The sequence below is a fragment of the Diabrotica undecimpunctata genome, chromosome 2, assembly GCF_040954645.1.
Source record: "Diabrotica undecimpunctata isolate CICGRU chromosome 2, icDiaUnde3, whole genome shotgun sequence".
Lineage (NCBI taxonomy): Eukaryota > Metazoa > Arthropoda > Insecta > Coleoptera > Chrysomelidae > Diabrotica > Diabrotica undecimpunctata.
In genome coordinates, this window is record NC_092804.1 from 82,896,838 (window position 1) to 82,913,773 (window position 16,936).

Genomic DNA, 16,936 nt, shown 5'->3' on the forward strand with positions numbered 1-16,936 from the left:
AGTTCATCCTTTAAATTCTCGAACTCAAATTGGCTGATTAATTATTGTCAAGTTCTGAGAATTCACTTGTCTGAAAACAACATGTTTTTGGGAAACATTTATCAACCCAAACACTTCAGAGTCCTTAAGGAAACGTACCCATTCTTTGTGTAGAAAATTTAAAATGCCACTTTAAGCTTAATTTACGGCTATTCACGGAGGTCCTAAGAACAGAAGAACCACCCCAATGGATTCGCGTACATACATATTTTGTTTCGTATGATCGGACACTTTACAACAACCTCTCATCGTGGACAGAAGCAAGCAAACCAGCATCGGGTGTGCATCCCATTTTTACCCTTAGACCTTAGACTCCGAGCGAGGCCCAACCACAGACAAAAGGTAAGTGAATCTCATATAGAATTGACAATAAGATATTAAATCTGCCAATTGTTATTTGAATTGCATTTTATTTTACATATCTATTTACGAACATTTGCTATTTTTCGCTAATTTACTTACAAACAAATTATTTCATTTTTTCGTTATTATTATTTATCGATTATCATTTAACCAGCGACCTCATTAAGTTTTATACAAAACATTTGGTTACTTCGAGCGCGGATGATAAATAATAATTTTTTTTTTTGACTTTGATTCAATTAATTTCATTGTGTTTCAATTAATTTATTTTAATTAATTGTTTTTTGTTTCTTTTCAATTTAACTTTGATTCGGTCCTTCAGCATTATTTTTAGACTTATTTACATAATTAAATTTGGTCATATTTACGTAACAATTTTTAAATTTATTTCGACTTTTATAATTTATAATATCAATAGGTACTTTTATATTACACATTTTGACTTATATTACATATATTAATTATTCATATATATCACTTTTATGATTTATTAACGTTGTTCAGAAGATCACTTCTTCTAATTTAAGGAATCTCTTAAATACTTTCACGGAAAATGTTGCTGCTTTACGTGTTCTTGATTTCCCGGTTGAGCAATGGGATTTCCTATTATTCAATATGTTGTCGAACAAATTGGACAATAAAACTCGTACAGATTTTGAATTAGAAAACAGTCGAAGCTGTGACATTCCCACTTACAGGCAATTGATTTCATTTCTAGAAAGACAATGTATAGCTTTGGAATCTGTTCAGTTTAATTCATTAACCCTTTCTACCCAGTCTCACTCGCGATCATTTGCTCATCTTTCTAATAAAAAACCGTTTACATCTAGTTTCGTCAGTGCCACCAATCGAACGAAGGTAACTTATCAAGGGGGTAAATGTGTCTTGTGTTCTGATGTTCACCCTTTATATAGATGTTCATCCTTTCTCGCTAAAACGACGCAAGAACGTATCTCGTTAGTTAAACGCCATAATTTATGCTTCAACTGTTTGGGTACATCTCATCCCGTCGTGAACTGTAATTCTTCGGGAACATGTAGGGTTTGCCAATCACGACATCACACTGTTCTTCATTTCTACCCAAGTTCCAACGAATCTTGTTTATTCAGTCAACCGCCTCCTCAAATTCCAACTTCTAATGAGAATCACAACCCTACATTAGAGACGCCTCAAACCTCAACGTCTAGTTTTGCGCCGACGAATAAACGCTAACCTTTCCACACAATCACGTTTAACATTCTCGTCTGTATTATTATCAACATGTTTGATACACATTAAAGATGTCTACGGTAATTTTCAGAAAGTTCGTATCCTACTGGATACAGGCTCGATGGCTAATTTTATTTCAGATAGTTGTTTTCGGCGCTTAGGTCTTTCCCGTAATAATTTATCAATCCCAGTGGAAGGTCTAAACGGAATGTCGACGTGTACCACTCAGGGTACCACGTTCTGTCATATTAAACCGTGTGATCGTGACGGCCCGATCTTCTCGTTGGACGCAATCATTATGAAAAAGGTGTGTTCAAATCAACCTAAGGTATTTATCAATCCTCACGATCTTATTCATATACGTGATCTGAAATTAGCAGATCACACATTCTATCAACCCGGTCCGATAGACATGCTGATAGGTGCTGAATTAGTTCCTCTCTTTTTAAAGTCTGGTCGAATTCTTGGCGAACCAAACCAACCTGTCGCTTTAGAAACCATTTTCGGTTATGTGCTACAAGGGCGAGTCTCTACGGATCTTTCAAATTGTAATTTTACCGCTTTACATACGTCTATGGATACAAACATAGATAGTCTTTTACAAAGGTTTTGGGAAGTCGAAAATATATCTAAACCTGTCATTTTGTCCCATGACGATCAAGTTTGTGAAAATATTTATAAGACATTTACTTTCCGAGAGCCAACAGGCAGATTTTCTGTTCCTCTAATGTTTCGACAACCCAATCCTGTCTTTTGCGATACTTATTCTCAAGCATATCATCGTTTTTGCATGTTAGAGAATCGTTTTAAGAAAATTCCGGATCTCAAAGAAAAATATGTTGAGTTTATGAATGAATATATTACTTCCCAACATATGGTCCCGGTTCCTGAATCCGATTTTAAATCGCCTACCTCGTATTATTTTGCTCATCACGCAGTTTTCAAAAAACAACTCGTTAATTCGTCTCTTGTTTCCAAAATTCGTGTTGTCTTCGACGCCAGTCTACGTGGCGTTCGAGGTGTGTCTCTCAATGATACTTTATATACAGGTCCTAAGCTTCAAAAGGACATCTCTTCGCTTTTACTTAATTTTCGATATTTTCGTTACTGCTTCACGTGCGATATAAAGCAAATGTATCGACAAATTAACGTAAACAGAGAATTTTGGAATTATCAAAGAATTCTCTGGAGGTCGGATTCTTCTAAACCTCTCCAAGAATACTTTTTACGTACTGTTACGTACGGTGTTTCTTCTTCACCTTATCTCGCATTAAAAACCTTACAAGAGTTAGCTGAGTCGGCAGAGTCTCGTTTCCCTAATGCTTCACAAGCTTTAACGCGACATTTTTATATTGACGACGGTCTATTAGGAAGTGATTCTCTGTCATCTACCCTCTCTCTACAGTTAGAGCTCATTCAACTTTTAAAGCTCGGGGGTTTTGAGCTAGGCAAATGGGCTAGCAACCATCCCAGTCTACTCCAAGATTTTGGCTCCGATATTCTGACATCTTGTTCGTTTGATAAAGAGGAACCTTCCGTTATTAAGGTGCTAGGCCTGAAATGGGACCCGTCGACTGACGTCTTTTCTTATTCTTACTGTCCCCTTGACAAAACTTGTACAAAGCGGGCTATTCTTTCGGAAATTAGTCGTATTTTTGATCCTCTTGGTTTCATCTCCCCGTGTCTTTTAAGGGCCAAACGTCTGCTACAACAGTTGTGGCAATCCAATGTATCTTGGGATGATGAACCACCTGAACAAATACAATAGGTATGGCATCAGTTTAAAACCGAGTTACCTGACCTTGCAAACATTCAAATCCCTAGACACTTCGGCTTTAATAAATCTTCTAAAGTTGAGATTCATGGATTCTGCGATGCTTCAAAGTTAGGATACGCCAGCGTTGTATATTTCCGATTTAGTACTTCTGATAAATTTGAAACTGTACTTGTGTGTGCTAAATGTCGAGTTTCTCCTCTGAAGACACAATCTATTGCAAGATTGGAACTGTTGGCAGTTGTATTGCTGGCGGATCTAGTCGCCTTCATTAAAGAGTCGTTTAAGCATATCTTTTCTTTTTCCGATATTCATGTTTGGTCGGATTCCACGATTGCTCTTACTTGGGTTAATTCTTCTCCGCATAAATGGAAAACCTTTATTGCCAATCGAGTAAGACACATACAAGAACTTATACCATGTTCTTCTTGGCATTATGTGCCATCTAACCAAAACCCTGCTGATTGTGCTAGTCGTGGTTTGACACCGGCACAACTACTACAATTTTCACTCTGGTGGCGTGGTCCTGATTTTCTTTCGAAGTCAAGGGAGTGTTGGCCCTCTCAAGTTAATTTTCACTCCTCCCACTCCACGGAAATGTTAGAAGAAAAATTGCCCACTGTATTATCATTGATACCGGTCATTTCGGATAATATCATCTCTACTTTACTTTCAAAATTTTTATCCCTGATAAAAATTCAGAAAGTCATGGTTTACGTCTTAAAATTCGTGGCTAAACTTCAAAGAAAAAACAATGCTGCATCTTTCGATTCCCTGAACAGTCATTTAGAGATGGAATCTGCGTTACGATACATTGTTAAGCACGTACAAGCTGACGTTTTTTCGGATATTTTCCTCAAAATTCAACAAAATTCGCTGTTACCCAAACCTTTTCGTAAACTCGCACCCTTTATTGATGAATATGGTCTTTTGAGAGTAGGAGGTCGATTACAAAAGTCTCGGTTGTCTTTTGATGTAAAACATCCATTGCTATTACCCAAAACTCATCGTCTCACCGATTTAATCATCGAATGGACTCATCAAACGCATCTGCACCCTGGTTTAAAGGCTATGCATTATTTATTGCTTCAACGTTTTTGGATTCTGTCTCCGAAAAGTGCCATTCATCGCTGTTTGTCGAAGTGCATTCGTTGTTTTAGATGCCGACCTAAATCTTACAACCCCTTTATGGCAAACTTGCCAACTGTCCGAGTTACTCCGTTACGTGATTTCCTGTCTGTTTGTGTGGATTTTGCAGGACCATTCTCGTTATTAATGTCCAAACATAGAGGTGCAAAAACATATAAAGGATATGTTTGTGTATTCGTGTGTACGAGTACAAAGGCCATTCATCTGGAAGTAACCTCAAATCTTAGTTCTGAGTCCTTTTTGGCTGCCTTTCGTAGATTTGTATTTCGACGCGGTAAGTGCCTAACCATTAGGATTGATCAAGGTACCATTTTTAAGGGAGCCAGCAACGAAATCATTAAACTAGCTCAATCTGCTGCTGAGACTCTTTCTATTACCTAGGATTTTAATCCACCCGGTGCCCCTCATTTTAATGGGTTAGCCGAGGCTGGGGTCAAATCATTCAAGAACCATATGTATCGTGTTTTGGGTACACAAATTTTGACTTATGAAGAGTTCTATACTCTTATGGCTCAAATCGAGGCAGTTCTTAACTCCCGTCCTTTGTGTGCAGCAAGCTCTGACCCTAATGACTTGCAGGCACTGACTCCTGGTCATTTTTTAGTTTTTGAACCCTTAGTGGATTCAATTCCCGATCCAGATCTAAGCGCTTTAAAGATTAACCGTCTGAATCGTTGGCAGTTAATCCAAAGGATAAGAGGGGACTTTTGGAAAAGATGGTCTAAAGAGTATATTCATTCTCTTCAAGAGCGATCTAAATGGCATAGTCCAACCCCATCTCTCATTAAAGGTTCTCTAGTCCTCATAAAAAATGAACAACAGCCTCCTCTTCGCTGGCAATTGGCCAGAATCATTGAGTTGCATTACGGCACCGACGGTATTGTACGCGTTGTTAGTCTGAGGACAGCTTCAGATGGCATCCTACAACGTCCGGTGGTCAAGATCTGTCCACTACCTATTTGTTAACAAATATATTTTTCTTCATTTCTATTGTTATTATATTAATAGTTTATTAGTATTAGTAGTGTTTGTTTTTTATCCTTATCATTGTAGTTGTTTTTAAAAACATTCGTTTTGGGGCGGAGAATGTTTGGAAAAGTATCAAGACTGATTTAAATATTTTATTTTTAATATTCAGAATATGACCTCATTTAGTTTTAAATCTTTTATTCAATCATAGTATATTAGCTAAGTATAATATGGCTTTAGTTCATCCTTTAAATTCTCGAACTCAAATTGGCTGATTAATTATTGTCAAGTTCTGAGAATTCACTTGTCTGAAAACAACATGTTTTTGGGAAACATTTATCAACCCAAACACTTCAGAGTCCTTAAGGAAACGTACCCATTCTTTGTGTAGAAAATTTAAAATGCCACTTTAAGCTTAATTTACGGCTATTCACGGAGGTCCTAAGAACAGAAGAACCACCCCAATGGATTCGCGTACATACATATTTTGTTTCGTATGATCGGACACTTTACAACAACCTCTCATCGTGGACAGAAGCAAGCAAACCAGCATCGGGTGTGCATCCCATTTTTACCCTTAGACCTTAGACTCCGAGCGAGGCCCAACCACAGACAAAAGGTAAGTGAATCTCATATAGAATTGACAATAAGATATTAAATCTACCAATTGTTATTTGAATTGCATTTTATTTTACATATCTATTTACGAACATTTGCTATTTTTCGCTAATTTACTTACAAACAAATTATTTCATTTTTTCGTTATTATTATTTATCGATTATCATTTAACCAGCGACATCATTAAGTTTTGTACAAAACAATTATTATGACAAATAAGTTTGAAATAAACATAGATGCGAAACGGAACAGCCGCCCGCCTTGAAATACTAGTCTTTCGAAATAATATAATAACTTAACAATTTCAAAAATGAGCAAAATTGTTTAAGTCTAGCACTATTCACTGCATGGTAGAGGGCAGATGACAGATACTGCTCTCTTGATGATCCCTCTCATCTTTATGGACACCATCCTGGAAACTCCGTCTGGACCTGGATGCAGCTCGACTACACGTCCCAACTGCCAAATTAGAGGCGACTAGTTCTTCTTCTTGATGAGAACTAGTGTGCTAATATTAATGTTTTTGGCAACTTGCTTCCATTTTTTCCGCTGCTGCAGCTCTCCTATGTACTCCTTAGACCACATTGACCAAATGTGCTGCATCATTTTTTGAAGGCGCTGAATGTGGTTCAATCTATTTTCGTTTATGGACATCAAATCAGTTTCAGGAATGGCCGTCAAAGGCCTTCCGATCAGAAAATGAGTCAGAGTCAAAGGACAAAGGTCATTGGGGTATGATGAAAAGACAGATATAGGACGACTATTAAGGACAGATTCTACTTGCGTGAGTATTGTAGAGAATTTCTCATACGTGAGGTAAGCATTAGCGGTGACGCGTTTTAAATGCGATTTCATTGACTTCGGCTTCCCAAAGGCCACCGAAGTGCGGCGATTGTGGAGGTATAAAGTACCATTCAATACTTTCGATTATTGAGTGGTATTGAATCTCACGCTTATTAGTCTTAATAAAATCATAAAACTCTTTTAGTTCACGATTGGCACCCTGAAAATTAGTTCCATTATCAGAGTTCACCTTAAGAGGTTTTCCTCTTCCTCTTACAAAGCGCTTAAAAGCTGCTATAAATGAATGAGTAGTTAAATCGGACATGAGTTCTAAATGAACAGCACGAGTTGTGAAACACACGAATAAGGCTACATATGCCTTTAAAAGTTTCCATCTACGCCCCTTTCGATCCTTGACTAAAAAATAACCCGCGTAATCTACGCCTGTGATGTAAAAAGGAGGGGATGGGTCAACAGGATCCTTCGGTAAATCACCCATAATTGGTGACAGATTTTTAGGTGGACTTGTACGACAACACCTAATACATTTATGGACGATACACTTGGCTGCACTTTTGACATGAATAGGCCAAAATTCATTTCGCATTGTAGATAAAAGAAGAAGACTACCTGCATGACAGAGTTTAACATGCAGGTCTGAAAGAATTAAGTCAAAGTAATTATTAGATGGCAGCAAAATCGGATGTCTCTTCTCAAAAGAATAAGATGAATTTTTTAATCTACCAGCGTCTATTCGATTTGAATCGAGAAATGGTTGCAACGAAATGAGTTTGCTTTTTGGGCTTACATGCCTCTTTTTTGTCAAATTGCGAATTTCTTCTAAGAAACATTAATTCTGAACTATCCTAAAACATAGCGTTGGAAACCTCCTGAGAAGTTAAAGCATCTGAAGCTCTCTCATGAAGGTAAGAGTTGGATATTTTGCAATCCTTTAATTTTTTGTTACCTCCTCCTTGAAATGCTGCCACTGCGTAAAATTGATTTGGGGAACAAATTCATCCCAGCCTTGTTTTTCTTGCTAAAGAATTTGCATTATAATCTTGGCCGTAATTGTGCAAGCGCTAAGTAGCCCAAGAGGATCATAGATCTGAGCAATACTAAAAAGAATTATTCTTATTAGGATTCGGTAAATCAGCTAACTTATATGTTAGTGTGTCCGAATCACACATCCAATTGAGACCAAGAACCTTTACCTTTTCTTCTCCACCGAATGATTTTAGATTTGATAGATACTTGGAACTTTGAATTTTATTAAGAACTATTGGATCATTCGATTACCCACTTACCCAACTCAAAACATCCGCTATTTAAGATATTGTTGATATCCTTGTATTCATTTGACAATGACTTTCCGCAATCTCCACCTGTCAGAAGATCATCAACATAGAGATCTAGCTTGCTGATCTTGGAAGCAGTAAGGTGAAGATCTTTATTCTTGGATGCTAACTGAAATAAGCATTCGTTGCTGACCTGAAGCGAACCTGAAGCTGTTCCATATGTGACCGTAATTAGCTGATATGTGCTCATGGTATCAGAAGGAGAAGAACTCCAGAAAATTTGCTGAAGTGCTCGTTGTTCAGAATCCACGAGCACGTGACGATACATTTTTGTAATATCCGCAGACATAACAAACGCATGTTGTTGAAAACGCAATAAAATTAAGAATAAATCGTCCTGAATGGTAGGACCCGAAATTTGAATGTCATTTATTGATAGACCAGAAGAAGATGAAGAGGAACCGTCGAACACCACACGAAGCTTTGTGGTGAGACTGTCATCCTTTAAAACTTCGTGATGGGGAAGATAATACGAAAAGCTCTGTTGACTAAAATCAACCTTGGACATGTGACCAAGTTGTATGTATTCTTCCATATATTCGGTATACATCCCTTTTAGGATATCATTTTTATGAAGTTTTTTCTCCAAGAGGAAAACACAGTTAAGATTTGATTACACATACAGTGCGTCTGTGTATCCGCTTATACGTATTTCACCCTAATAGGGATCATCAGAGATGTTATTCACAGTCGCTCTGAAAGTGAAAATAAATCTTTTCTGTCTTAGGAAGCAACTCTAACATGGCTACGTATAGACGCAAATAGCGACATCTGATATTAAAATCCGTAAACTAATTTTCGAAACCAAATTTCTCCAAGTTGAGAAAACGTTTTGATGCCTGTCGCTTTAAATCACCTATATTTTCAACGGAACTCCTTAGAGGTATCTGGATGATAAAGCGACCTTCGTTATTTCTCTTCACCTTTGAGGAGAAAAGTTTTTCGCTTATTACATTTTCCTCGGAGAGTACAGATTCCGTGTATTCTATGAATTTCCAGAATTTTTGTAGCTGAACATTTAAGTCAGAATTTGAATCATTTCTACTGAAGTTGCAATATGAAACTGATTCCCTTTTGTCATTAAACTGACCGGAAACTATCCAACCGACCTTGTTTTTTGCATGACTGGAATAGAAGGGCCTAGACTAAATTGTCCTACACACAAGATTTTCCAGAAGGTAATCAACACGTATCAGAATGTCGATTTTTGAAGCAACATGAAAATCTGGATCTGCTAGCCTTAAATGACGTGGAATATCTAAGTTTCCAATGTCGAAACTATATGCTGGTATTCTATCGCAGATTCTATTGATTACGAGACATGAAAGGGATGTAGAAAATGACTACTGCCTTGACTGAATCTTCGCTGTGCACTTAGATCGAATGTTTGAGACTGCATGACCCATACCCACAATAGAGACATTGACCTCGGACCTTCACAGCGCTAACTTATCAGCTAATTCTCTCGTTATGAGATTTGGTTGAGAGCCACAATCAAGAAGAGCTCTACACTGAACCCTACCGTTTTTATCGAATATTTGAACGACAACTGTAGACAAAATTGATTGAGCTACATTCGAGTGAGCTAAAAGGGACTTTTGGTGTTTAGGTTCAGACTCCACCCGCTGATTAGTATCGGTAGTGTGAACGGATTGTTTATCTGAATGCAACAAACTATGGTGTTTTGCCTTACATTTTTTACATGCTCCATATGTGCATTTGGAGCTAAAATGGCCAGAATAAAGGCAATTTGTACAAAGTTTTGAATCTCTAGCATGTTTGATTCGCTCTTGGGTCGAAGCCCCAAGAATTTAGAGCAGTTATATATTTTATGATCTTCTTTGAAGAACGTACATGCTTTTCTATTGAACGAGAGAAAAGATTGCGGCTGCCTTGAAAATTTGGGCTGCCTGTCCGATTTATAGGCAAAGAAGACAGAGGGCATCTAACTTGCTTGCTATCATGAATATTAAGAGAGTATATCAAGAATGGACAGGTCGCTGAAGAGATTCTAGCGAACGCAAGTTTTTCGAAACATTGTCAATTAGTTGACGAAGATGAGTAGAAGATTCTTTTGGAATGGGTTGCAAATCAAATAAGGCCTTTGTGTGATTGTAGATCAAAAGACGCGTGTTTACAAACCTTTCGCATAGTAAGTTCCATGCTATATCGTAATTCGCGGCCGAAATCTCTAATGAGCTGATAACCTGTTCAGCTTCTCCACCTAGAGATGCCCGAAGATAATGGAACTTCTGAATTGAATTGATCGAAGGATTTTGGTGAATTAGACTATCATAGGTATCATGATACTCAAGCCACCCCCCGTATGAACCTTTGAAATGGGATAACTCGATAATAAGGAGCTACTCTAGTATCAACTTGCGCAATCATTTGTGCTAACGGCACATACCCTTCCCCAGCGATGGTGTTTCCGAGAAACTACTTTAAAACTCACATGGTAGCTGGAGCACCTCAGGTACGCTGGGATTAGCAACGCCCAATGGTTAGATGACGGCCGAACTTTTTTCACATGTTCTTGACCATTTCATAAAGCATTCACAGAGTACACCTGACAATCCTTCCCTTCTAATATATGACAATCATGAAAGCTATAATATCAGTTGTTGTTGAAAAGCTCGAGCTACAGGTGTGACCCTACCATCACACGGTAGTCACCAAATGCAGCCCTTAGATATATCGGTCTTTGGACTATTCAAAGCATATAACAATGCTCGTATTGATTCTTGGCTTCTACAACTTTATGGAATTCCCATGACTATTTAGCAAATAGCCAAATGTGTTGGAAAAGCTCATGCAAAATCCTTAACTCCTTTCAATATAATGTCAGGATTCCAGAAAAGAGGAATTTATCCGTTTAAGTCTCTAATCTTTGACGACACAGACTTTTTAACAGCAGTATCTGACAGGCTACAACGGGAAGATGTCTTCGATTATGAATTACCTGGACCTGCCACCTTACAATTTCGTAAAGAGACTACACCAGAGACTGAACGTGCTGGACTATCTGGCGCCCAACTTCAGAATGAGATTACTCCAGAAAAAAGTTCTAACTTTTCTGGATGTTAGATGGTCTAAAAAAAGACAATCTAACATAGGATTTCAGATAAAAACAACTATGGATAATAAACTTCCCACATTTGCTAGTCCAGAAGACTTCAGAGAGACTTCCAGCACAATTATCACTGACACACCCGAGAGAGATACGTTAATAGAGAAAGAAAGATAAAAAACGGAAAGCACTAATTAACTGAAAGGTTAGCGATAAGAATGCAGACAGATACACTCAGAGAAATGAATAAAACTGTTTCGAAGACAATCAGGAGAAATTTAAGGAAATTTAAAACCGATAATATTAAACGTACTCTATAGGAAAATAACAGCCTAAAACTTCTACGTAAAAAGCTAACGAATGGGAAATGCAAAATTCATAAATTAAGAAACAAGCAAAATGAAATAATATCACGTAGAGACGAGTTAATACAGGTCCTCAAAGAGTTTTACGAAGAATTATATGAAAGTAGACGAGAAGATCAAACAGGAATACAAACAGCCATTTCAAAGAAAATCATGAAACAAGGTTTCGAACTAATGCCAGAAATAAAGGTAGATGAGATTCGACAAGCGTTCAGAAAAATGAAAAATAACAAAGCCCCAGGAGAAGATGGAATTGTAATAGAAGCTATCGTAAATGGAGGAGATATGCCATTAAATAAATTAAGGAAACTGTTTAATCTATGTTGCAGCAAAGAGAGGTGCCCAAAGAATGAAACAATGCTATAACCATCCTTTTGCATAAAAAAGGAGATAGAACGGACCTAGAAAATTATAGACCTATTAGCCTGTTAAACAACATATACAAGCTGTTCACTAGGTTAGTGATATCAAGATTGGAGAAAAAATTAGATTTCTACCAACCGAGGGAGCAGGCAGGATTCCAATCAAATTATGATACCACTAATCACCTCCATACAGTAAAGACACTCATTGAAAAATCTATAGAAGACAAAAAACCTCTTGTCCTCACTTTCATAGATTTTCATAAAGCGTTTGCGACGATCGAAATAGCAATGAGTAAGTCTAAATTAATAATAATAATAATTATTAGTTATCATTTAAGATTTGATAAAATGTATAATAGGATAGGTAGGTACTTTACAGAGATATGTAAGAGTGTCTCTGATACTTTATAATAAATTAAAAGAGGGGCGCATTGAGGAAATTTAAATAAAATTTATTCATTTATTTTGTTTCTTGAGACTGCTGTACAACAATAAAAATTGGAGTCTGCTTCAATTTTTGTTGATAAAAACAAAAATTTTAATGCGTATTTATTATAGGTACATAGTTAATCTTAATATATTTTTTAATTCTTTGTCGAGTTATAACCAAATTCTAATTTTTTGGTATTTTTTATAGAAAAATGAAAACATTTTATAATACATACAGAACATACACGTGATATACTTGTTTAATTTATCTTTAGATCAATCAAAATTATTTAATTAAAATATTTTATATTTTCATTTCCTTTACAGTGCCTACATCACAATGAATATCAGCCGTGTTGTTCAGTCAGAGCCGACAGATTATCTACAACGTGTATCAATTTTTGAAAAAGGAGCAAGAAAAAAACAACACGAAATCTTCTGTGTTGAATATAGCTGTTGAAACCACTGGAGTTTCTAAAAGTGGCGTCCAAAGAAAAAGGAAAGAGTTTCCGATTTTTCATCTCTTTCAGGCAGCTCAGCAAACATCTTCAGAAACGTCAACTGTTTACAACGCTGTTAAGAATTACACTCGCGATCATAAAATCCGGGTCACCTTGAAAATTTCAAGTTTATTGAATATTTTTGCATCTGGTGCAGTAATAACCTTTTTTTAGGCTAATGTATTTTTTATTTGTCATCAATGTTTGTTTTGAAAGAAAAAAAAACGGTTTTTTTTATTGTTTTTATTGAAAAAGCCTAAAACAAACGAAATTGTTGATAAAACAGACATAAGAAAAAAAAATGAAAAATACAGAACGTGGTAAAACAGTGGAATTTCAATGACTAATATCGTGTATTGCCTCCCCTTGCTCTAATAACCTCTTACAGACGACGGGGCATACTCTCAATTTTTCTCCGGATTACATGTTGTGGTATGTTATTCCACTCTCTCACTAACAGATCCTTAAGCTCCTGTGCGTTGTTAGGAGGTGGTGTATGGGTTTGAATACGTTTTTTCAAATCGTCCCAGAGATGTTCGATGGGATTCAGGTCCGGAGACCTAGCTGGCCGGGGTAACCTCGTAATTCCAACCGCGTTTAAGTATTGAAAACTGATCCTGGCAACGTGCGCTCGCGCGTTGTCCTGCATAAAAACGGCGACTTCTCCAAGCACTGCCATGGTGGGCATAACATGTTCTTCCAGAATCTCCATAATGTACCTTCATGCAGTTAAGGACCCATTTTCGATGAAGGGTAATTCTGTGCGAAAGTTGAAAGATACACCTCCCCAAGCCATGACCGAGCCTCTACCAAATCACATTCTTGGAGCAATGCAAGCTTGTGAAAATCATTCACCGGTTCTCCTCCAAACTCTTACACGTCCATCGGATCCAGTTAGGCAGAAACGGGATTCATCTGAGAATAACACTTTGCTCCAACTATTGATTTCCCAATGCGCGTATTGTCGAGCAAAAGCTAGTCGTGCTACTCGATGCGCCCGGCGAAGTGGCGGTCCTGTAGCCATTACCCGAGAAGATAGTCCAGAAGAACAAAGTCTTCTCCTGACTGTTGCAACGCTAACATTGCAATTTTGTACTTCCTGTAGACGATTTCGATGCATAACCGCAGTTGAGGTCCGGTTTCGTAAAGCCCGAAACATAAGGAAACGGTCATCTCGTGCCGTGGTCGTTCTTCTTCGTCCAGATCCAGGTCGTCTGGTTAGCAAACCCGTCTCCTGAAAGCTTTGAAGCACTCGTTGAACCGTAGAAAGGCTTACGCCAACAGTTCTAGCAACTTGCCGTTGAGTATGACCGTCTTTCACAAGCGCAACAATGCGTACCGTTTCAACAACAGTCAAAGGCATTTTTGGCAAAAAATAAACAATAATAAACACTATTAATGGCACTAATACACACTAATGGTGGCAATAAAAAACGTTTGTTTGTTGTGTTTGAACAGAAAGTCGAAACACAAAAGAGACATTTAAAACAAGCGGCAGTTACAGGTACCGTTCATTTTGGGAAGTGTATAGTTTTCCGCGAAATCGGCATTATTGGAATTCTTTGTTACAAAGGAAACCACTAAGGCGACAATAATTCTCAGAAACATGCATTAGTTTGTATTTGTGTTATTATTATTTACGATAAAGCTCGTTAAAAATGAAATAACGGTGATTTTTAAGGTGACCCGGATTTTATGATCGCGAGTGTATATTAATTTCCAAGGAAAATTATCGTTATTCAGAAAAGTAGTGAAGAAATTAGGGTTTAAATGGCAAAAAAAAACAAGGACAAGAGAAAAATACTGATGGAAAAAACGGATATTCGAGTCAAAAGAACAAACTATTTAAGAAAAATAAGTATAGAGCAGAGGGTTATACATTCATACGATGAAACATATTTCCACAGCATTCATACAACATCTAAATCATGGGATGACGGTTCAAACAACTGTTTAAAGGCTCCTGTTGCCAAAGGTCAGGTTTTTTTTCCAAATTGCCTCCTAATCTTCAAATCCGGTCAGCGTACTCGAGATTATCACAACGAAATGAACCACAACTTTACAAAATGGCTTCAAGAAAAGTTGATTCCCAACTTGCACCAGAAAACCGTACTTGTATTGAACAATGCATCCTACCACAACGTAGCCTGTAAAGCGGCTCCTACATTTTCAGAAAAAAAAAGGAACATGCTGCAATGGCTCACAGAAAATTGCTTGTTTTGAAGTGATCAATACAAAACTCGCACTTTATGTAAAAATTAAATTGAATAGCCAACATATAAACAATATTTAGTAGACAAAATATGGCGAAATAATGACATATATTTTATTATGTCTTCCTCCATACCACCCTGAACTAAATCTGTTTTAGAAAATTTGGGGAATAGTCAAAAATCCTGTAGAATCAAAAAATGTGTCGTTTAAAATGCCAGACGTTAGGCAGAAAGCCGAAGAAAAAATTAACAATGTTGAAGTAGATGTGTGGAAAAAACTTGCGATCACGTTATTGGAGTAGAACAGAAATACCTTAGAAAAGAACATTTAATAGATGACGTGGCTGAACTGACCATATAAAACTGTGTCAGAATACACTTCAATAAGTTGTTTCTTTTCAGAACAGGTTAATTCTGCCATGCTTACGTTGTTCTCGTCAAATACAATCAACCATTCACAGTTAGCACTCAAGACAGAAAGAAAGTATTTAGTTATCCCTTCTTGCAACTTACATAAGTGCTCTTTAATGCTCTCCTTTAGTAGAGTCTGTTCTTCAAATTTCAAATTGATTAAAGTTATAGAGGTTTCGGAAAAGCAGTCAAATCGTTTTTTTTTATAACCGAGTTCCAGAATGTTAGTTTTTTGGAGAACGCACTTATTTTATCAGTTGATGATATTATGGTTTTCTTTCGTCCTTGCATAGTTGCATTCAAAGAATTTAGCTCATTAAAAATGTCAGAAAGGTAAGCCAACTTAGCACACCAAAGAAGGTTTTTAAGATTTTTACAAAAACCACTTTGGCCATCTTCTCTTTTAAAAAATTCGAGTAGTTCGTCTTTAAGTTCTAAAACTCTGTTTAGTATTTATCCTTTTAAAAGCCAACGAATTTTACTATGAAATAACAAGACTTTATGATATGCGCCCATGTCTTTACAAAGTTTCTCAAACACCCTTGATTTCACCGGACGAGTTTTGATATAGTTGATCATAGAAACAACAGTATGAATAACTTCACCCAGTTGGCTTCCATCCATAGTTTTTACTGCCAGAGCTTCTCGATGTAAAAAGCAATGAGTAATTATTATCAACTGGTTTTTCTTTAGTGCGAAACTTAAAAATCCTTTGACATTTTCCGTCATTGTAGCAGCACCATCTGTACATATCACAATATAATCTGTCCACTTAAGTCCGTGATCCTGAAAGAAGGTGTCAAAAGTAGAAAATATATCAGCTCCAGTGGTTGTTGTTTCAAGTCAAGTCGTGTAGTCAAGTCGAAGATGTCGTACTCGACAGAGTAGAGAAACTCGTGTATCCCTGCAGTAATACAATCAATCAATTACAGCTGGAATACATCCGTAGAAATTAAAAGCCGAATAGAACAAGCCCGAGTCACTCTAAAAATGAGGAAGGTACTTTGCAGCCACGATCTTAATATTGACCTTCGCATCTGAATGAAATACTGCTATATCTTTCCAGTGCTACTGAATGGAGTGGAAGTGTGGACTCTAAGTGAGCCGATGCATAAGCGCAAAAAACTAATAAGTATTTTTGAAAAATTTCAACGCAGAATGAGAGATTACATTATTACCGAGGGCTGAAAGTCCCTGAAAACTTCTATAATATTTTAGTAAGTTACAGGGGTGAAAAATAAGAGAAAATTAAGTGTAATTTTTAATTTCAAATACCTCATTCAAAAGAAACTTTTTATTTATTCTAAGGGAGTTTCGGCC

General features: G+C 37.0%; 3 protein-coding genes across 3 annotated transcripts; all 3 read left to right on the forward strand.

Annotated features, from left to right (window-relative positions):
- Positions 1-1,819: 1,819 nt before the first annotated feature.
- LOC140433747 (uncharacterized) lies at positions 1,820-3,379 on the forward strand. Its single transcript, XM_072521724.1, has one exon. The coding sequence runs from the start codon at positions 1,820-1,822 to the stop codon at positions 3,377-3,379; it is 1,560 nt and encodes a 519-aa protein (XP_072377825.1).
- Positions 3,380-4,093: 714 nt separating this feature from the next.
- On the forward strand, positions 4,094-4,915 carry LOC140433748 (uncharacterized). Its single transcript, XM_072521725.1, has one exon. The coding sequence runs from the start codon at positions 4,094-4,096 to the stop codon at positions 4,913-4,915; it is 822 nt and encodes a 273-aa protein (XP_072377826.1).
- Positions 4,916-4,987: 72 nt separating this feature from the next.
- LOC140433749 (uncharacterized) lies at positions 4,988-5,500 on the forward strand. The gene has a single exon (XM_072521726.1). The coding sequence runs from the start codon at positions 4,988-4,990 to the stop codon at positions 5,498-5,500; it is 513 nt and encodes a 170-aa protein (XP_072377827.1).
- Positions 5,501-16,936: the final 11,436 nt, after the last annotated feature.